Here is a 23,723-nt window from a genome sequence, read left to right on the forward strand (position 1 = left end):
TCTTATATTTCTATACTTACTGTAGTTATTATCTTATGGTTGTTATCTTGTTTTGTTTTTAGCCCTGAAGAAGGCTAGAAACTCTAGCCGAAACGTCGGCACATTAAAATAAGTTAGTCATACTTATTTGTGTTTCATTGACCGCACCCCCAACCATCTTCTCCTCATTCACTATAGATTTATATTTTTATTTGTGTAACATTAAGGTCCTCCAGAGAGTAGCAGAAAACATTCTTTCTATCCTTGGGTTCCATTGGTATTACTTTTGCAAGGATTGTCATTTTTATTGCCACAGAACGTTTGGAGTTATATAGATGATGGTTTTTTTGAAAAATTCTTGAAAGACAGAAATTCATTAATAATTGGGAATGAGAAGGTACAACTGCTGGCCAGGTAATTGTAATTTTTGTATTTCTAATTATTGAAGAAAATAATTTTGACAGTAACACTGTTCTTTTCTAAAATTGTGTCGTTGGCAAAAAAAAAGTTTATTAATAATTTTATGTGTGCTGAACAGAACATAAGAAAGTTAGTTTAAAATTTGATTTTCGCTTTTTGAATACGGAAATTTAAATCAATTATCAAAAGAGGGCCTATTATACACCGTCCCTTCTTTGCTCAAAGCAAGTCAGATGCCTTTGCGAATCTGGATATTGTATATGGGTCAACCGTCTTGCAAAGTTTAGGGTTGCAAAAATATGGTGGCGCCTGTCCTCCTGAAGTTTGATGAATCGAGGCCAGGTTGAGAAGATGAAAATATTTTAAACTTTATTTAGCTCCCCATCATAATTGCGATCACAATAAATTTAAGAATAAATAGAAGTCAATGCCGAACAAGTATGGGGGAAAAGTCTTAGGCAGAGACTGAACGGATCATCAAGTCAGCCTATGAAAGTGTAAGGAGTATAAGAGACTGAAGACGAAGTGAATGGAGAAAGGACATGGAGGCGAGGATCAGGAGGAAGGAAGTCAAGTGAGATATGAGGAGGATACAAAAGGAGTCACCTCTGCTGTTTTGTGATTAAATAGTTTTCTTTATGTATAAAAGGTTTTTAGATGTGTTTTTATTTTTATTTAACAGCAGTCTATATTGTTCATTTATGTTATTGAATCAAGAAGCAAGCTATCCAACTTTCACTAGTAAAGGATGAGGTAAAAAGACGTTTTTAAAAAATTTGGTGACACCTTATAAGATGCGATCCTTCCCATAGGTAAGAAATTGTTTCCTTGCTAATACATCATACATAGAAATGATGTGGTATGCAGTTTCATCATCCTTCAACCGACAAGTGTCCTGTACATAGACTTTTCACCCATCTTAGAGTGCTCCTGTCCATATGCAGAAGTGTTTTACAGGATCCCTTTAGGAACAACTTTGGCTGATCTAGTCCTCTGACGTTCCTCCAAAATAACCCAGCCTTGCCCTCAGCAATCATTTCGATATGCCTCTTTGCATGGCTGAGACTAATCCCACATATGGGGTCAGCTGTAAAGGGAGCGACCTCAGATCCTTTCCTAGCAAGGTAGTCCGCTCCCTCATTACCCTTAATGCCTTTGTGACCAGGAACCCATTCTACCTGCACTCTGTTGGTTAAGGAAAGAGAGTTTAGGTAAATCTTACACTCTTAGCGTAATAATAACTGCCCAGTGCATGAATGGCTACCTGACTATCCGTAAAAATCATGATTAGCATATTCCTTGTATCCTCTTTTATCAGATTCTAGGCACATTAATTGCGATCACCTCAGCCTGAAAGATGCCTTCATTTGGTCTGTCCATCCTCCATATTCCTGCTCCAGAGCCTTGTTCCATTAAGAATCCATTCGTATAGAAGTTTACCCCATTACATGTTTTGTGTGGGTTAGCCCCTTCAATCTTAACACTATAATAAGTGTCCCTGTACTTCTTCACCTGAACATCAGAATGCGTAGCCAGCATCATGTCTTCATTGATCATCCTGAACAAACTGCCAAGTCCTTCATGGATTAGGGAATGGGAGTAAGTAGTGTCTCAAATAATAACATATTTTATCTCATAAATATCTTCTTACGTCTATAATATTGGGTTGTAAAATAAGTTTGTAGCGTTTTTCAATATTTCAATTTGATCCTCTCTGAGTTTATAAAATCATGTTTACATATTTAAAAAAAAAAGGATTAGTTAAGGTGCTTTTATGCATCAGTTTCAACCAAGATTCCTTATCTTTAAGTGGTATTTTCCTTGCTCAAAATGGAAGAGAAACAAATTCATTTTTGTCATTTAATGATTTTTTATTTTCGAAAAGGAAAATCTGCTACACAGGACGGTTAACAAAATTTGCAGTGTGTATGGAGATGATGCCTTATGAGAAAGCACCGTACATACGTCGTTTGCTTGGTTCAGAACCAAAATTTTGAATTGGAAGACACAAAGCGCTTGGGTCGTCCTTCAACTATTGATGATGATCAAATTCATGAAAGTGTCTCATAATCGCAAAGGCATAGTTTTCTATCACGATAACGCCTGTCCTCACATGTCAGAAATTATTGGAGTTTGGCTGGGATGTGATCCCCCACCCACTCTATTCACCAGACCTTGCCCTAACAGATTTTCACTTATCGTGGGCCCTTGAAAACACTCTTAACAGGAAACACCTTTAATTTTTCTCGAGGACTACAAAACACCCATAGAGAAGTTCATTGCGCAAAAATTCGAGAAGTTCTGGGAGAACGGAGTTAAAAAATTACCTGAAAGGTGGCAACATGTAATAGATAAAAATGGGTCGTATATAATTGAATAAAAATATTTACAAGTAACTTAAGTTTTTATTGAAATCACCAATAAAAAACGCTGCAAACTTATTTTACAACCCAATATTATATTTCTTCTTCTATTGTTATCAATCTCCTACTATCTACTTCTATTGTTATTAATCAACTACTTTTTATTTAATTCGTTGTTATGTAAATTTCCAAACTTGTTTGTTTATTATCTCTGAATGATGGTTGTTATCTCATTTTGGTTTTTTAGCCCTGATGAAGACCTGAAATTCAGGTCGAAACGTCGGCACAAATAAATAGTTTTTGCGTTTAATCGATGAACACACCCCCGACCATCTTCCCTACATATTAATCTACTATCAACTATTAACTTCATTTTTCTTCGATAATGAGTCGATTGGTTTTTGAAATGAATAAATTAAGTAATTTTTTAGTTTTCTAATTATATGAAAATCCTAATCATAAAAATGAAAATGCTCTTCAATATTTATTAACGATATAACATTTATCAATCTATTTCAGATATTTGGCAATGAGAATGAGTTCTTTTATGCTGTGGTCTCTTGGTTACGTTTTAGCCGAAGTTTTATTTGTTTTAAACGTAATTGTAAATTTTTATTTTACTGATATATTTCTTGGAGGTGGCTTTGTGAAGTATGGATTACAGGTACTCTGAGTAAATGTATTTATAAATTAATTTTAATGTTTTATCGACATCTAAGTAAGGGGGACAAGTAATCTAAGCTGGGACAAGTGCAGACTAAAACTTTGAAAGTTTGACTTTAGTAGGCTGTTGATTATTTTATTTAATTAGTGTCATTAAATGTATTATACTATTCCTATGTACCGAAAAACATCTTTAACCTATAGATACATAATTTTTCTTTTTTTCTTTTTAATAAAAAAAACCTAACTATTTTAAGGGCTATATATCAACATAAAAGTGGGAATCGATAACTCAGTGGTAAGGCACTATGCTAATAAATCCAAAAATCTGGGTTCGAATCTATCTGTAGCAGATAATTATTTTCTGTTTCAATGTAGCTGTGAGTCAGGTGTTGTTTTGGAGTGTGGTTCAGGACGTCCTCCAAAAGTCCATTGAATTTCTATTATATTGAGAGGGGAAATTAAAATTTTATCAACTTCTGTTATATATGATAATTTTGTTTACAGTAAATTTAAGAAAATATAGAAGTTGATAATAAGTATTAAGGAAAAATATATATAAAGAAAATTATAAGCAAAAACTTGAAATGGTTGTGTGACAATCAATATTTGGATCTACTATTGAACAATGAACAAAGGAAAAAGGACAATTGTTTAGGCGGAGGAGGACACCTTCTGGAAGCTGGTAGGGTTTACCACCTTTGTCTACTGTCAGTGTTATATATATAAGAAAGAATACATCAAGAATCACCAGTTATCCAAGATCATATAACTGAAGAAAGTGAAGTGACTTTTTGTTTGGATTGCCAGGAGGAGGACATATACTGGAAGCAAATGGTACTAAATCCTTTGTTTTACTGTCAAAGGGAGATTTTGAGAAAGAAGATATCGAGAACCATCTGTAAAAAAAGAAGCATATATAATTGGTTAGTCTGCTCTACCTAGGATTTAATTATATTTGTAAAAGTTAATATTAGTTTAGTTAATTGTCGATTCCGACTATTACAACATTTACTAGACAAACAGTCTGTACTTCCAATCCATTACAAAAGACTGATCGACTTGACTGTTATAAGGCCTATCTGGACATACGGAGTTGAGCTATGTGGCTCCACTAAACCATCGTTACAGTCCAAAATCCTTAATGCTCCTTACTTTGTCACAAATCAAATCATCCATCAAGACCTCAATGTTCCATATGTTGCCGATTTGGCCAGAACCAGAAACCAATCCTTCCATGATAAACTTCCCAACCAACTCGTTTCTAACCTGGCATCTCCTTCATTACCTAATAATCCTCCTAGGTGTCTGAAAAGAAGATGGCCTCGAGATCTCCTCTAGAAATGTTTTTGGAGTTCTATCAATGGGTAGATTCTCCACATGTTTGTATCATGTATTCACTTACAGCAAATTTACTTGATGCATATATATTTATACAGTTGTAAATAGCAATAAAGAAATTATTAAAAAAATTTAGTTAGGTGTCATTGTCTTCTGATTGTCTGGAAAACCTGATCTGTTATAAGAGTCAATAATTTAATAAATTATTTAAAATAAAATTCTCATATATATTTAATATTTAATATTTTCATTTAAACCTTGTCATCTTCAAAGCTATATTTTAGATCTGAGAATAATTAAAACTATTAAATTTCCTTTTATTTATTTTAATAAATTTTAATTATTACAATATAGATAGGTGTAAGTAAAAATAAACATGTTTCCCATTTTTCTATTGGTGGGCTATAATTTAAAGGGAAGGCACTAGTTTTTCGTAAAGCTTATGATTATAAGTATTTTTAAAAACATCTTATGCTCCTCCCCCAAAATCCACTTGCCCTGACTTACCTTACTGCCTAAGATAATCAAGATCTATTTATTTATATTTTATTTTAGGTTTTCTTTAATGTTGAGTCTGCTCAAGCAACGTCTTTTCCATCGATGACAAGATGCACTTTCCGAAAATTCGGGCCTTCAGGTACAATAGAAAGTAGAGATGCCTTATGCGTAATGACCCTGAACATGTTGAATGAAAAAATTTACTTACTCCTTTGGTTTTGGTTCTCATTTCTGTTGGTTATATCTGCATTGATTATTGTGTGCAGATTATGGTTCCTCACCATAGTTTCAATGAGAAAGAAAAGTGAGTTGTGAAAAGTAATATTAATTGTTAATTTTTGCTAGTCATTACTTGTTACTGTATAATAGTTTTTATTATAAAACTGAGTTTATCATTCCTATAGATTATGGAACAAATATACAGTTTTTTTTTTTTTTGTTAACGCCATACCTCCCCATTTGCGGATTAGTTAGTTATCAAACAGGTTAGCAGTTTATTTTTATCAGAATGGAAAGGTCGAGTTCCAATCCTTGGGTCATCACGAAATAAAAGTCAACCTGCATAGGCCAGATTTAAACCAGTGCCACACCAGACTCGAGTTTGTAAAGGTGACGCCTTAGCATTCTCAGTTACCATGGCATCAAATATCTAATCAACTCTAACTAAACCTAACAAAGAGCTGGGAACAAGGAACACGTCTCCTCACAGGCCGCTGTCTGCTGAAACGTCACTTCAAGAAGATGAAATTAGTGGATGATTCCTGCCGTCTATGCCTTGAGGATGAAGAGAAGGCTTAGCATATTCAGTGTGAATGTGAAGTCCTCTTCTACAGATTGTAGCATTTTAAAACAGGCACTTATTAAATCTGAAGATATTACTAGATCTAACTCTGAGGACTTAATGTGCTTTGTATGAAATTTATGATTCATATTGGATCTCCAGATGAGTCGAGTAGTATCTCATAAAAAATCTAAATGGTTTATGTTATGAGAGAGTTCTCATTTAATTATTTACTTTATTTTATTTATATCATGGTTCTATAGTTTTCTGATCTCTGTGAATATATGTCGTCTTCATTTCCTCATCCTTAACTGGCACAGGTCTGTCTTGATGACTTCCAAGTCCTCATCATACGTAGATAAATAGTTTCCTATATGAAAATAGGATATAATATAAGAATATATAATTCTTCTTTAAAAAATAAATAAATACAGCTTAATCCTTTTGGAAATTCATTTAATAATATAATTTGATAATACTTTCTACTTTGTACTTATTTGGCAAGGTACTGTTAAAAACTTAAAATGTTCCCATTTATGACTTATTAATGCTTTGATTCTATTAAGCTATTATGACTTAAACATGTTCTTCACCCCTGCCCTACAAAGCGGTATGAATTATTCTCGAGCATTTATAAAATTAAAATATTATAATCTTGTATAACTTGCCACCTTCTGACAATTGATACAGCAGTCTTCTTGGTTGTCAGTCCTCTAGCATCCTATCCACATGCCCAAACCATAAGATTATGGCCTTCCTGATAAAAACTCAATATTGGATTGACAGTACATCTTCTTAGTTCCCGATTTTTCCTAGATGGCCATAGCTGCTGCATACGGAATCCAATGTCTAAAGGAATTAACTAATGCTGTAAATGCCAGGTTCTGCTTGGTTTGGTTGATCATTAATTGAAAGATTGAAAATGGAAGGGAATTGAAATTATGTAAGAAGTAGGAGAATGACAGCAAAGTATCACAGTTGTAGATCATCAGTATCACAGTTGTAGATCATCATTATCACAGTTCTAGATCATCAGTATCAAAGTTGAGTATGAAGGCTGTGCAGATGATAGTACTGGAGAATGACAGCAGTTTTAGATCACAGTTCCCTCGTCAGTAGACATAGTGGGATTCGTAAGACGGCAAGCATTAGTAGTAGTTACGATTGGATCCAATCAAGAATTGGATCTGAGGTGTAAGTTTATATTTAAGATTGTCCTTAGGATGGCCGAATGATTGGTTTAAACGATTGAACTTTAAATTGACCTAAATATAAAAACTTGTGCTAAATATAAAATATGTATGAACTTTTTAGAGTTTTTTTTTTCTCAGAAATTACTATATAATTCCAATTTTAGAATGTAAAACTTTATTTTCAACTCCCAGAAAACTATATATTTATATAAAGTTCATGTTTTTCCTAAAATATCATACAGAAATTTAAATTGACTTGATTAAATTAACTTAAATTTAAATTTAATGTAAAAAACATTTTCCTAAATGTAACGCATGTTAATAAGTTTTTCTTTCCTTGGAAATTGCTATATTATTGAATTTAATAATTTTTTAGTCCTATTTTAAACTGTAAAACTCTATTTTTAATTCCTGAAAATTATGTAAATTTGAAAACTGATTATATAAATGTATTATAAAAAAATTAAAACACAGTGCCTAGTTAAAAGGAGTATTTAAAATATTTTTCCAAGCAAACATTCACACATTTCCTAAAATATCGTATACAACCTATACCCAGTCATGTTTTTAATTATTGGTTTAAATCATAGAAATTTAAATTGACCTAAATATAAAAAAATTGTGCTAAATGTAAAATATGTATGCAATTTTAAGAATATTTTTCCCTCAGAAATTGCTATATTATTCCAATTTTAGACTGTAAAACTCTATTTTTAACTCCTGAAATCTACATAAATTTAGTTATAAAAAATTAAACACGGTTCCTTGTTGAAAGGAGTATTTAAAATATTCTTCCAAACCAAAATTCATATTTTTCTTAAGATATCGTACAGAACCCTCATCTACTCATGCTTCAATTATTGGTTTAAATGATTGAAATTTAAATTGACCTAAATCTGAAAAAGTTGTTTTAAACGTAAAGTATGTATGAAGTTTTAATATATATATATTTTTTTCTAAGAAATTTCTATGTTATTTACATTTTAGACTGTAAAACTTTATTTTTATTTCATATAAACTGTATAAATTTAGTTTAAAAAAATTAAACACTGTGCCTTCTTGAAAGGAGTATTTAAAATATTCTTCTAAACAAAATTTCCTATTTTTTCCTACTAATATATCATATACAATCTTCACCCCAGTCATATCGCCAATTATTTGTTTAAATGATTAAATTTTAAATTGACCTAAATATAAAAAATTGTGCTAAATGTAAAATACTGTATATATATTTTACATTTAGCACAATTTTCTTAAGAATTTTTATTCTCAGAAGTTGCTATATTATTCCCATTTTAGACTGTAAAACTCTATTTTTAACTCCTAGAAATTGTATAAATTTAATTTAAAAAAATTAAAGACAGTGCCTAGTTGAAAGAACGATTTAAAATATTCATATTTTTCTTAAAATATTATATAGGACCTCCACGCAGTCATGTCTTCAATTGTTGGTTTAAATCATTGACCCAAATGTAAAAAGTTGTCATAAATATAAAATATGTATGAAGATTTAAGTTTTTCTTTTCTTTAAAATTGCTATATTATTGAATTTAATAATTTTTTATTCCTATTTTAGACTAAAATTCTATTTTTAATTCCTAAAAATTATATAAATTTGAAAACTAATTGTATAAATTTAGTTTTCAAAAAGGTAAACAAGGAGTTTTTTTTTTATTAGAAACCCAGTATGCTATTCACATTTTAGACCGTAAAACTCAATTTTCAACTCCTGAAAACTATATGAATTTAGTTTAAAGAAATTAAACAAGGTGTCTTATTGAAAGGAGTTTTTTAAATATTCTTCTAAACAGAAATTTGTATTTTTTCTTAAGATATCGTAGAGAACCTTCATCTAGCAATGCTTCAATCATTTTCGATCATCAAGAAATTTAAATTGACCCAAATGTAAAAAGTTGTCTTAAATATAAAATATGTATGAACTCTTCAGAGTTTTTTTTCTCAGAAATTAATAATTTTTTATTCCTATCTTAGACTGTAAAACTCCTTTTTTAGTTTCTAAATATTATATAAATTTAGTTTTCAACAAATTAAACAAGACAGCTGGTTGAAAGGAGTATTTAAAATATTCTTCTAAACGAAATTTCCTATTTTTTCCTACTAATATATCATATAGAACTTTCACCCAGTCATATCTTCAATTATTGGTTTAAATGATTGAAATTTAAATTGACCTAAATGTAAAGTATGTATGAAGTTTTAATATATATATTTTTTTAAGAAATTTTTATGTTATTCACATTTTAGACTGTAAAACTGTATTTTCAATTCCTAGTAACTATATAAATTTAGTTTAAAAAAATTAAACACAGTGCCTTCTTGAAAGGAGTTTTTAAAATATTCTTCCAAACGAAAATTCCTATTTTTTCCTCCTAAAATATCATAAATAACCTTCACCCAGTCATATCTCCAATATTGGTTTAAATGATTGAATTTTAAATTGGCCTTAATGTAAAAAAGTTGTCTCAGATAGGTGAATAAAATTATTTAAAACTACTACCATAAACTTAGTTTATAAATTTGTTAAAATGCTTCTATGTTTTTGGTTTTATTATTTGAATAGGTACGATAACGGTTCTGTTGTAGGTTCTTGTTTGATAAGACTCACACTAACACCACAGCTAGGATGGAACAGCACATTTGTTCTAGCCAATAAACTGTCAGTTTGTGATTGGATATTTTTACAGCAACTTGGAAAGAGTATGAACCCTACGACTTATTCCGAATTACTTGAAAATGTAGTTTTAGAACTGCGTGAGCCTTGTAATATGGAATTTCTCGATGTAGTACCAGTCTACAAGAAGTGTGAAATTGTTCCAGATTCGAATTCAAATGTTTAGGAGGGAAGAAGCCTTGGACAGATGCCAATAGTGATCCATATGCTCACAGTTTGTGTCATATGTTTACAAATGTATATACTGTCGTCTTTTTTACTCTTAATTAATTGAATTTGTGAATTCTTTTCGATTTTTATATTTATTTTGTTTTTTAAACGAGAAGTCTGATATATAGGTAAGCCATTTTATTTCTTTTTTAATTTAAGAGGTTATTTTTATAATTAAGCCTCCATGGCTCTAATTCTAAGAATCAGTTTATTTTGTTTACTTTGTGATATTAACCTTGTTATAATTATTTTTCTCTTTAGTATCAAATTTATCTTTGGTGTGTGATGTTCTTGTGATATAATTTGTATGATAGTTCGGAATTTTGAAATTATTTTGTCAATAAAGTAATTGTATTATGTATATATAAAAAGGAAGTTATAATTGAAGTTATAATCAAGTTTTATTTTATCCCTAATGCACAAAGTGTTTTATGTGTAAATTGATTGAGTGTGTTTTAATAAGTGATTTTTCAGTTTTCTGTTTGTTAGTGAAATATAAGAAAAAAAAATCTGAGCTCAGAGGATTTGAGTTATCAGTTAATATGATCTCTATGACAAGAGTGTTATCATGTTTTTGTGTTTTCTAGCTCGTGTATGAGTAATGGCTATGATGAGAGAGTGTATTTGTAAAAATCATTATTTGATGTATTATAAAATTTTTTTAGTGATTTTCATGATGAATTTTAAATGTTTTGCAGTTCGTAAGTCGTTTATCTTCAATATATATATAAATTTAGTTGTTGAATTAAAGCATCTGTTTGTGAATGTCAACTTGCATGCAACATGTAAGCCATGACTTCATTTCTATTTTTAGCCCTGACATCACCAGGTTGAAGGATACACACCTCAACTTATTTAATAACAATAAACCTGTGCACCTTTTTAGAGTATAATTTAAAAATTACTATTTTCTCTCTCTCTCTATTTTTTATTTATTTTAAAAATTAACTAGTGCATTATTTTACACATTTAAATTATAAATATTTATTTTAATTTGACAATTTTTTTTTTTTACTCTAAATTTATAAAGAAAATTATTAAATATTGTTTATGAATCAAAGAGATGGTCTTATTGAAATTGAACCCATAAAATTTTAAATTAAAATTTAACTATAAAATTAACCATAAAACTAATATTAAAAAATTGCATACATAAAAATTTCAATAAATAAAACAATTAAAGGGCTTTTTATAAAAAATTAATATATTCACTTCTGAAAACAAAAACTTTTTTTACAAACTAAAATTTTATTCCAAAACTTTATTCAGCTTATTTCAAAATTTAAATTTTCTTCTGTCAAATAATTGTTATAAATCAACATTTTTTAAATAAAAATTTAACTTATCTACGGTGCCATGATATTTCATTATTGAAACATATTTCAGTTAATGTCAGTGTTGCATGAGACATTTTAAATAATTTTGATTTATGCTCAGAAGTACTATCAAGAAGGGAAACACTGAAATAATAAGTAAACTTAATCAAAACTTCTGTAGTTAGTCTATTTATTTACTGTTTTTAAATATTTTATGAACCTCATAATTTATATTTATTTACTTGAACATTAAAATTATAATAATTACTTTTATTTAAACAATACTGATACAACATGTTTAAAAAAAATAATAAAAATAAAAAAGTACTACAGAAATGGAATAACTATTTACTGGAGGTTGATTTAAAAATTGTGTACTATACAACCAAAATTTACAAGAAAAACAAGTTTTACATATTACAAAAAAAAATGTATATACACACATACCTATATATACAAAGTAAAATAAAAAATACATACATCTTCTTATTTCTGAATTTCAAATGAACTAAATTGAAAATAGAATATAAGTACATAAACATATATATCTTTATAATAAAAATATAAAACTAAGTAGAAAATAAATTTGGTAAAAAAAAATTAAAATAAGTTTTATATCAGATATAAATATTATCAAACAATTTTTTTTTCTTAAACAATAAATTTGAAAAGAAAAATACCAATTCTATGTATGTTGTGTATTGTATGTATCAGTTGTTAAAGATAAAGTGAAAATAAAATATATATTTTTTATTTTATTAAAAAATTCTAAATTTGGAACAAACTAATTATAAAATATTATATATTCAGATAAACACTTACATAAATTAAAAAATTAAAATTTGTACCGCTTCAATCCATGAAGGATGAGGTGTTCAGTACTTTGTGTCGTTGTTACTGGACAAAAACATATATAACTTCATCAAATGGATAAAGTAAGAAATAAAGTTAAAATAAGTTTAAAACAAGATTTATATCAAATAAAAAAAATAAATACTATAAAAAAATGTTTGGAAAATAATCTTAATTTGAAAATAGAAATACCAATTCTATTTATAATTAAAGAAACACATACCCAACTTGACATTCAATATGGTTCCAGTCTTATTCAAATCTTAAGAATAAACTGAAAATAAAATGTTGACACATTTACTTCAACAACTACCTTTAATTAAACATTATACTCGAATGGTTTCCCCATATAAAATACTTATGCATTTTTCATTATAATTGTAGAAAAACTATCGTTTTTAAAAATGGAGATTGATTTATTTCATACCCCTCATATAGCTGGCAGAATAAAAAAAAAAAAAAAAAAAAACTTGTTTTTTTATTGAATGTATTCCATAGATTGGGATTACTTTGTCGAAGTAGGATAACTACTGGACTGTCTGTAAGGAAAACAACCCCTGTCTACAGTACTATCTTTGGAATACTACCAATTCAAAAGGAAAAAAAAACTTTTTTTTTTAGTTGTGCTGATAATCTCAAAGACAAACACGATACATATATATAAAACATACATGAAAAATGAATAATTTTTTAAATAAACATAGAGAGAGAGAAATGCTTTATTCATCCATACTGCCCAAATACATCAGGCTGCTACATTACACAGTATACTAATCAATCCGTGATCGGACATGTATAAATTACTTTTACTTACATGATATAGTAAAAAAGAAAGAAAACAGTTTATTTTTCTCCCAGTTTCCTTTTACAATCCATTCCAGTCTACACACTAAATACAAATATTTCAATTTATTCCTTCCCTTTCTCGTTCCTTCCATTTCTCAATTTTATTTCATTTGATCGACAAATTCACTCTCTCCAACTCAACCCCTCAGATCCACCCCAGTGACCCGCTAAACAAATTCACTATTAGACAGCAATGTGAAATCAATCCAGAGAAATAATAGTCACAGGAGTAGATCAGTTCACAGAAAAATAAACAAATAAATACATTTTGCCAAAACAAAACTAATACATAGATTTAAAAGAAAATATAATAAAAAGTTGGTTAAAAGAAATACTTGAATGGATAAATAAGTTTTAAAAAAATAATAAAATAATTTAATGAATAAATAAGGTAAGGGAATAAATAAGTTAAAACACAAATTGACAGGTCCACATACTAATATAAATAAATAATAACTCTAAGTTATTGTATACATTATTTACAAAATGTATTGTAGATAGATGTTTTGTTATTTACAAAAAAAAAAAAAAAAAAAAAAGCCATAATCCTAAAATAAAAAAAAAAATAAACTAAAACCAAGACAAAATAAACATAATTTGAATTTTTACTTTTAATAATTTTCCTGATCTCAAATTCTGAAAAAATCACATCTACAATTTTCAATGATTTAGCATAGAATGATAAAACAGTTGAAAAAAAAAAAAAAAAGTAAACAATCAAAGACTTATATTCCTACAGTGTTTTATTTTAATTTTATATTAAGTGTATTATTTAATTTAAAAAAATTAATAATCCTGGTAATAATAATAATAATTTTTTTTTTGGGGGGGAAGAGAAATTCTTTAATTATGTGATAATATAGTAACAAAACGGTTCATTAAAAAAGTTATGGATTTAAAATTTATTAAGAAATACCTATTATGTTCTTGGCTGGTTTTATAAATAAACAACTTATAATGGTGCTTCACTTTGATCGTGAAACATCTGAAAAATTAAAGTTTTTATTTGTATTTGACGTATTCTATAGATCATAAAATTAACAGGGTTTATTTTTTGACAAGCCTAAAAGCTTTGGGACAGTTTGTAACAAAAGTAACTCTAGTTTATCTTATTTGGAATATGTCCAAAAATAAAATAAAACTTTGTCACACATTTAGTGATTTTATTTTTGATCAAAGTAGCTATTATTGTCATTTATACTTGTAATTATATTGAAATTTTATCTGCCAGAGTTATAATAATAAAAACTGAAAATTTCCTAAAAAGAAAAAAGTTGATATAAACAGATTTTGTTTGTATAGAGGTTCAATATATTTTAATTTTATTTATTTCTATATTTAGTTTAATATTTTTTTAGTTCATGAAAAACGACTTCTTTCGATTGAGGCGCAGGCCTTCGCCACGTTATGCTGGTTCCCTGTTACTTTCTCTTCAAGGTTAGTAATAAAATGTTTTAAAATTACTTCAAGTATCTCAAAATTGGTTTTTGTCCTGAGGTTAAATTTAAATTTTTATGTTTTATGAAATTGATACAAATTATTAAATGTGTTTTGTAATAACATTTTTTTTTTTTTTTTTGTAATTTGAGTTATTTTCTCTTATAGATAAATCTTTTACTATTAATAATACAAATGATAATACAGCTAAAATTCTACTAATATGGGTGTTTACTAAATACAATAATAATATATTAAGTGACACCTTAAGTCTTTTCGATTAGATTGTGTTACATCTGCTTGCCTTAAATACAACTCTTACAATGATGAATACTTTTTTAAAAGTGAAACTTCTTTACCGATGTTGTAGAAATCAAGAAAAAAAATTATATGGGAGTTGATTTCATGACATAGGATAAAATGGTAGGGGAGGGGACAGTGCTGAATTCTAACAGGAAAATTTGTATATTGTAATAGGACAGTAAGAGCTTATAGAAGCTTAACAATCCTGGCAGTACCGGTCCAATTTAGTGAGCTCTTGTTATATCATAGCCCCCTTTTTCAATATGAAAAATATTCCTGCTATAGTCAACTTCAGTATAATTCAGGTTAGTTTCAAATTCTATACAATAATGCCAGTACTAAGACTACACACAATTCTTTTTTTTTTTCACTTTTTATAAAATTCTCTAATCAGAATAGAAATTAATTTCTAGAAGGCTTTTCGTGTCCCATCTTCTTTTATAAACAATAATTTTTTTTAGAAAATAGTCTTGGGTCTCCAATTGTGATTATGATTGATTGTTTCATTAGACATTGAATGACATTAATACCTTGGAGGTTTTCCTTAATCACGAACTTTATTATCTCTAAGTATTTACAAATATTGTTCTACTCCTGCTCTTTAAAATTAAAATGATGTCCAAATTATTGATTTATAATTAGTTTCCTAATTATAAAAGGGGTTATTGAATCCTTATTTATTTAATTTATTAATTATTAATTTCACTTATACAACTTTCATGTGATCCAAGCAAACTAATTTTTAAAAATGAATAAACGTGTTAATAAAGTGACAAAACATTTTATCTTGCTTTGAACTTTTTTTTAAATTTATTGATTAAGTCAGTCACAGAGATTAATTAAAGTCAAGTGTTTTAAGATTGAATTTGATTATGTTTCGGCCAAATAATAAACACCATCGTCAAGTATACAACAGAGATATAAACGATAATAAGAAAGTTAAATATAGCTTCATTTAAATTAATAATAAACTAAGAGGTAGGTTGTGTTTGTACTTAAAGGCAATTATTTACTTCGGAATCATTACAGGTTAATTATTATAAAAAACAAAACAAAAGAAAAAACAATGAATTTAAAAGTTCTTCTTGTTAGATATCTTCATAAAAATAGCAGAATAAGTTAATGGGGAATGTTTACTGTTGAAAGTACAGCTGATTTTTTTTCTCAAGATAGCAATAATCTATAATGCTCACTATAATAAAGATATAACATACTTTTTTTTATTTTAGTTCACCTTAACTCTTAAACCTTTTAATGAAAACTATGTATAATTACTAGTCAAAATTGATGAGTCTGCCAAGTATAGGTAAGGGGAATAAAAAATGGCGCCTGTTTCAAAATCTTAAAAAAATATAATTTTTCATTCGGAGCTCTATATCTTAAAAACTATCAACAGCACTAGAAAATTTAAAAGAACATTATTTAAAGAAGAGTAAATTTGCTAAAATATTAGCCCTAATAGAGCTATTTACGTTCAATAGTTCTTGAGATATAGCTTTTTAAAAAGCAACATTTCATAAAAATGTTGTATGGAACGTACTGAAAGATCAGTAGTCAGTGAATTTATTTTTTAAAATCTATATCTCAAAAATTATTTGATGTACAGATGTCAATTAGTACTCAAATTAAAGCTAGTTTAATGGACTATGAAGTAGTTGATGTCCTTCACCTTCCTAAGAATAGTAGTTTTCATGATATTTGCTAAAATAAATTTACTTATAGTTATTCGGACAATAAGTTTGATTTATGAAAACGTATATCTCAGGAACCATTTGACGTACCGATGTCTGCCAGCGCTCAAATTAAAGCTAGTTAAATTTACTATAAAATAGTTTATAACGTTTATCTTTGTAGGATTAGTAGTTTTTACGATGTTTGACAAAATAAATTCACAAAATGTTAATTTCTAGTTGTTCGGATTAAATGTTTGATTTTTGAAAAAATATATCTCCAGACACATATGTCTGCCAACACTCAAAATAAAGAAAATTCAACTTACTATAAAGAAGTTCATGACACATATCTTCGTAGGGGTAGTAGTTTTTATGATATTCGCATATAAATATAAATTTTGCACATAAAAATTTGTCCGAACAACTATAAATCAATTTATTTTAGCAAATATCATGAAAATTACTACTCCTACAAAGATAAATGTCATAAACTACTTTATAGTACATTAAACTAGCTTTAATGTGAGTGCTATTAGACATCTTTACGTCGAAATATTTTTGAAATATAGATTTCCCAATATACATTCACTTACTACTCATTTTTGAGTGCATTTGTTTATACAATGTACCTTTTTAACAAGCTATATTTGGAATACTATTGAACGTAAATAGCTGTATTAGGACTCATATTTAAGCAAATTTACTCTTCTTTAAATAATGTTCTCTTAGATTTTCTAGTATCGTTGGTAGTTTTTAAGATATAGAGCTCCGAATGAAAAATTATATTTTTTTAAGGTTTATAACAGGCGCCATTTTTTATTCCCCCTACCTATACTTGGCAGACTCATCAATTTTGACTAGTAATTATACATAGTTTTAATTAAAGTTACCAAAAATTGGGGTGAAATAACTACCTTTTTTCTCCTCTTAGGCTCTCTACTCACAATTCTCCTAAAGAAGTATGAAGATTAATGAGATAAAGCTTTCTGTTGATTTGTTTAATCAACAGGAGAGGCGAACAATTTCCAGCATTTCCGTGCATTTAGCAATTTCTAAGAAGGATATTTTGCTCGTTTGAGCCAATCCAGTTCCTGGACACATTATTTATTAAACAGGGCATCATATTGTCAATCATGGTTTTGACTAATTATCATCCGAAAATATATTTCCTAGAGAGAAAAGGCTTTTTTCCAAGTTCCTGCAAAATAGTGGTGATTTCGCATCAAGGACGTACCCAGGATCAAAGCTAGGTGAAGAAGGTATACCACAGTCAATGAGGTGACATTTCAGGATGGAAAAGGGGAATGAAACTAAAATTTTAAGAAAATTATATATAATTGTCGTAGAGCTTTATTAGTTTGTTAAATTTAGTATTTTCTTGAAAAAAAAAATTGATTTATTATTAAATTAATAATTTTTGTACGCCCATGTTTCGCGTATCTTTTATGACGGAGGTTTACTATAAAATATAATTTTAAGTACTTGGGTACCAGTACCAGTTATGAAAAGCCTAAGAAAAGAAAAGTATAAATGGAAATATTTTTAAAAACTATTTAATATCCTTAATTTAGAAACCTCTTCACATCGGACAGTCCAACGGATTTGTCCTTTTCCAAGGGGTTCCAGCTGAGAAGAGGTATTTTCGTATGAAAAATTTAGTATGTGCATGAATTTATGAAAATTTTTTTTTAATTTGGATGAAGTTATTTTATAATTGTGTGTTCTGTTTATACTCGTAATATTTTGATTGAGTCCGTCACTCGGGACTGCTATACAAGAATCGTAAATTCCTACCCCCTACATACTTCCTCATCCGTTCCGATTTCCCTGACAGATTATTTCAAGTGAATCACAACAGCGCTTATTCATTCCTCTTGCCTCAGTTTGCTGGTGTACCTCAGGGTAGTATAGTATCCTTGGTCCTGTCATTTATACTGTTCTTACAGCTGATATCCCAATCACCTCTAACACGATCTTCACTACTTATTCTGATGACACATGTCTATTGTCAGTGAATAATGACCCTTCTACTGTTTCCAAAACTCTCAAATTCCACGTCATCACTCTTGAAGAATGGTGTCAAAACAGGAGGATTAAAATAAATTCCAATAAAAAGGCACCAAATTACATTTACCCTTCGTCGTGAACCTTTGACTTTCTGCCGAACATATCCGTTACGTAGGACTACATCGGGATAAATGACTGACTTAGAATCTTCATACAAGACTGAAAACTGCTCGTCGATTCCAACTACTAAACACGTATTAGTCAAATGGCCAAAACTTCAAACTGATTACATAAGACTCATTTATATGATTATAGTAAGGCCTATCTGGACTTACGGAGTTGAGCATCGAATACCTCTCGTGTCAGATCCTTACAATCCAAAATCCTTCGTAAAATCGTGCTTGCTCCTTACTTTGTCACAAATCAAGTTATCCTTGATTTCCTGATACCTGAATGTTACATATGCCGCCGATTTGGCCATGACTAGATTGCAATCCTTCCACGATAAACTTGGAAATTAACTAAATCTACTTGTTTCTAACCTGGATTTTCTCCATTACCTGATAATGATAAGAATATGGCCTCGAGATCTTTTCTTCTAGAAATACTATTAGAATTCTATCAGTGGGTAGAGTCTCCACATGTCTCTATTATGCCATTATGTAACTAACATAAAATTTACTTGTATGTATTTATAATGCAGTTGTAAATATCAATAAACTAATGAAATTTAATGTATAAATATATTTAAAAATAAAAAATAAACTTAGTGGACACACTGTTCCGGGTTCTAACGCGGTCTAACCACTCTTCGAAAAATTTCAAGAGCTGTAAATTGGATTATTAACCCGGAAATAGAGATTTTTTGAAATCGTACGCGCTGAAATCTCTTCTAAATTCCGCTTAGAAAACTTGTTTTATCTTTTATTGAACTTTAGACCACGACGTATTGGGCTTAACGTACTAAAGTAATAAATGATGATGAGCTAAGAAGAGAGCTCTATGAAAACCACCGAGAGGTCAAGATATCGAAATATTAAAACTTCACTAGCATTAAATAATCTGATTCCAAAGAACGTTTTATTTTATTTTTAATTATCCCTTTAAATAAAATAAAATAAAATTAAATAAAAAATAAATAAATCTGTACCGTTACCCATGAAGTGCCAGGGGTGCACAGCGCTTTGTAAGAATGTTCTCTTACTAGAGCAACGGTCGTGCATGGAGGTGTTTGTTTTGATCAGAATCACGCTCGACCACCAGATTTTTCCCTAAATAACGGAACCCACTTTATGAGGGCGAACCCCGGACGGCTTCCCAACCCACAGGATTGACTCAAGCCTAGTGTAACAGAATAAATGATTATCTGTCACAGCCAAATTCGACCCCGAGTCCTTGGAGTTGGTAGCACAGTGCCTTACTACTGAGTCATTCCGCTCCCGATAAATTCATAATTAGACTGAAAGTATTACTTAGTAGAATAAAAAAAAAAAAAATATTTGTTGTAATAACGGATTAAGGTTTTGTTAATAAAAAAAATAATAACTTCTAATATTTAAATGTGCATAACCATTTATATTAAAACATGAAAATGTTAGATACTATTTTATTTTATTTAACCGTCCATTTAGAGGGATGAATTCATTTCTCAGTTTAGAAAATTTGGTTGTCCGCGTCCGTTAGAGAGGGATCGGTTGGGAAGGGGTCGAAATTTCTATGCTCGAGATTTAGACTTTTGAATATTGTCCGTTGGGTGTTGTGTACGTTAGGAAAAGGTGTCCGTTCGATGAGGTTTCATCATAGCCATATTTGTCTTAAAACTGGTGTAAGCCGTTTGTGTATAGGTGATCCCATGAGAGGAGCCTCTTGTAAAGAAGGGAAAATTGAAATAAATAAATGCTCTTGCAACAAATAAAACGGAAGGGTGCTGCCTGGTCGGAGGAGAGGAAGCAAAGGCACACAGAAATGACGAGAAGATACTGGAAGAGAAGAAGAGAAAAAGTAATGATAATTGCGTGGCCTTGATAGGCCGTTCCGTGGAAAAAAAAAATGGAAAATAAACACGGGGAAAAGAACAATAAGCAATTAAAAAATTTGTATACTGTGGTTATTTATATTAATAGGTTTCGAAACAAATGGTTTTTTACTAATGTTAAGTATGCTGTGTATGAGGTAATCCAATGCTGTTAGGTAGCATATTTTTAATAAAGTGTTTCTCTCTCTCCTATACACAGAAATAATCCTTTCATATCTTTCGTTTAACGAAGTCTACCCTATATGTATTCTGTGTGCAATCATAAATTTTGAAATTGAAAGAGCTAATTTTGTCATGAAAATCTTTATTTTATTTATCTATCATGAATGAAGATAGAAATTGTCTTGTCGAAGTGGAACATAAGATAAGTTAGCTATGAGTTCACTCCTATAAAAGGTTAGAGGCCCCTGGAAGTTATGCCCGTGGGCTGGCGAGACTCCTACTCGATCTGGCTACGTCAACATCAAGCTCATTGACTTGGCCCAAGACATATTAGGCATATAGTGTTCCTACGTAGCAATTTAACTGTAAATCATTTTCTTATGATAATGCTATGTTTATAATTGCATCATCTATCGCTTTATGGTAAACTAACTATATTTAAAGAATTATATAGATTTAATGATCATCTTTATATATATAACTATAGTAACATTATATATATATATAAGTGCCACTTTGGAGGTTTTCATGATCTTTAATTTTTTTTAAAAATAATTTTATTGAAATTTACAACTGTATTTAGTAAAATTACATAATACATTTAGTAAATATGATCTTAGTTAAAATGGAGTGTTACAGGCGTGTAGAGGAACTACCCATTGGTAGCACTCTAATGACATTTTACATTAGCTGGTCTCATGGCCATCTTCTTTTCAGGCGCCTAGGAGGATTGTCAGGAATGGAAGAGGATGCAAGATTAGAAACTAGGGGGTTTGAGTGGTTAGAGAGTTTATAATGGAAGGGGTGATATCTGGTTCGGACTAGATCGGTTACATAGGGAACATTAAGGTCTTTATGTATGATTTTATTTGTGACAAAGTAAGGAGCATTGAGGATTTTACGAAGGATTTTGGACTGTAAGAATTGAATACGAGAGGAATTCAAAGGTTTAGTGGAGCCCCAAAGCTCAACTCCATATGTCCAGATTAGCCTTATTACAATCATGTAGATCAGTCTTTTGTAATGTGTTGGGAGTTTAGACCGTTTGTCTAGTAAGTGCTGTAATAGTCGAAATCGACGTGCAGTGGCAGTCAGTAGGTTAACGACGAAGGGTAAAGGTGATTTGATGGGATTTCTTGGAATTTATCTTAATCCTCCAATTACGACACCATTCTTCGAGGACTGTGATATGGGATTGGAGAGCTTAGGATACAATTATTGGGTTATTATTAACAGCGAGCACACATGTGTCATCAGCATACGTGGTGAGGGTAGTGTTAGGATTGGTTGGGATGTCAGCTGTATAGACGGTGTAGAGGATGGGACCATGATTTAACATGTTAAAAGTGTGTTAAATGGAAAAAATTGTCTTAAATAGAGACATATTTCCAAATTATAGGATGTTAAAACGACATAACATTTAACATGGTTGAGTATCTGTTAATAGATTTTCTAAATGGAGAATGACATCACAGACCAGTTGAGCTCTACACCACTTTGTCTCCTGTCATTTTGATAGGTTAGTTGCTCTCAGTTTGTGCTGTTTTTATTTTGGGCGTTTTAAAACTCTAATGGATAAAGTAATGTGTAAAAAATAATAATAAAGTAAGAGAAATGAAATTAGGATAAGAAACATGAAGTGCGAAACTGTTATATTAATCGTAAAGGTTACATGGTTACAAAAAAAGTTTCCCAGAAAATCCACATTGAGCTCATCCGTATTTAACATATAACATGGACTTTAAGTTAGGCTCTTGGTGTTAGATAAATTAAGAGCCTAATTTAAAGTCCATGTTATATGTTAAATACAGAAGAGCTCATAGTGGATTTTCTGGGAAACTTGTTTTGTATCCATGTAACCTTTACGATTAATACTAATGCGATTAATGCTACTTGAACATCTCAGTCAATGCAGCCAAAACGGACTGTGTTGTGTTCGCGCACACAGCGCACAAGAGATCAAGACTGCCGAAGACTCTCCATGTGAATAATACGGTGAGCTCACCTTCCAACTCTATCGTATATTTGGGCGTAAAGCTGGACCGTCATCTTAAGCTCTCTGCCCATTTATATCAGAAGGCGAGAACAGTAAGACGAAAGTCATATTGTCTCAACCACCTCCTCTGTAAGTATTCTGAGACCAGCACTACTATATGGGGCACCATTGTCTACCCACATATCAGATGCAACCCAGCGCCTTCTTCAAACTTTTCAGGATTCGATGTTGAGGAAAATCGTGGAGGAGGAAGAAGCCTCCGGAGCTGCATCAATTGTTTGAGTTGCCCACTGTACCGGAGTTCATCAAGCGACGACACATCAAATTTTTCGATTCACTTCAGTACTGTACAAATCCGTTATTCAACACGTTAACACCTGCCCCCCTCCAGTGCGTTGGCAACACACTGCGTAAGGTCACGTAGTATTAGAATTAAGTTTTTATTAGATTTAAGTTTGTTAAATTCAGAAATAATGTGTGCCCCAACACATTATACACTTCTATTAATTCTGACAACAAAAATAATATACTCCAAAATACTCCTTAGAATGTACATGTTCTACAGTAAAAGGAGAAAGTATATTGTTTATAAACACGCCATTAAAATTTTGTAGGGGTTTTGAAAAAAAAAAAAATTAGGCTGCCCCCCCCCCCCCAAAGATACCTGCTTTATATATCAGATATTTAAAACTAACTTAATTTACAATAAAATTTTAGTATTTACTGAACGACCCAACTAATGCATCACAAACACTACAGGCACACATAACATCTATTGAAGAATGGTGTAAAAACTGAAGAATCAAAATAAATCCTGACAAATCCCACCAGATCACCTTTACTCTCCGTCGTAAACCTCTGCCCTCCTGTCCTACAGTATCCTTTCTAAATACTCCACTAACGCCTGTTGAACAGATTCGATACTTAGGACTCCATCTTGACAAGAGACTTACTTG

The 23,723-nt window shown here is 30.1% G+C and overlaps 1 protein-coding gene across 1 annotated transcript in view; it reads left to right on the forward strand.

Moving 5' to 3' along the window:
• The window catches only part of LOC106682749 (innexin inx3-like), a 135,282-nt gene that overhangs the window by 5,415 nt on the left and 106,144 nt on the right, over window positions 1-23,723 (forward strand). The window contains exons 2-6 of the mRNA XM_067049061.1: window positions 207-393; window positions 3,282-3,426; window positions 5,322-5,568; window positions 9,843-10,268; window positions 14,513-14,591. Coding sequence (XP_066905162.1) covers window positions 207-393; window positions 3,282-3,426; window positions 5,322-5,568; window positions 9,843-10,096 — 833 coding nt within the window. The 3' untranslated portion in view covers window positions 10,097-10,268; window positions 14,513-14,591. The remainder of the gene's footprint in view (window positions 1-206; window positions 394-3,281; window positions 3,427-5,321; window positions 5,569-9,842; window positions 10,269-14,512; window positions 14,592-23,723) is intronic.

The sequence above is a fragment of the Halyomorpha halys genome, unplaced genomic scaffold, assembly GCF_000696795.3.
Source record: "Halyomorpha halys isolate HHAL.00 unplaced genomic scaffold, Hhal_1.1 Scaffold439.1, whole genome shotgun sequence".
In the NCBI taxonomy this organism is placed as follows: Eukaryota; Metazoa; Arthropoda; class Insecta; order Hemiptera; family Pentatomidae; genus Halyomorpha; species Halyomorpha halys.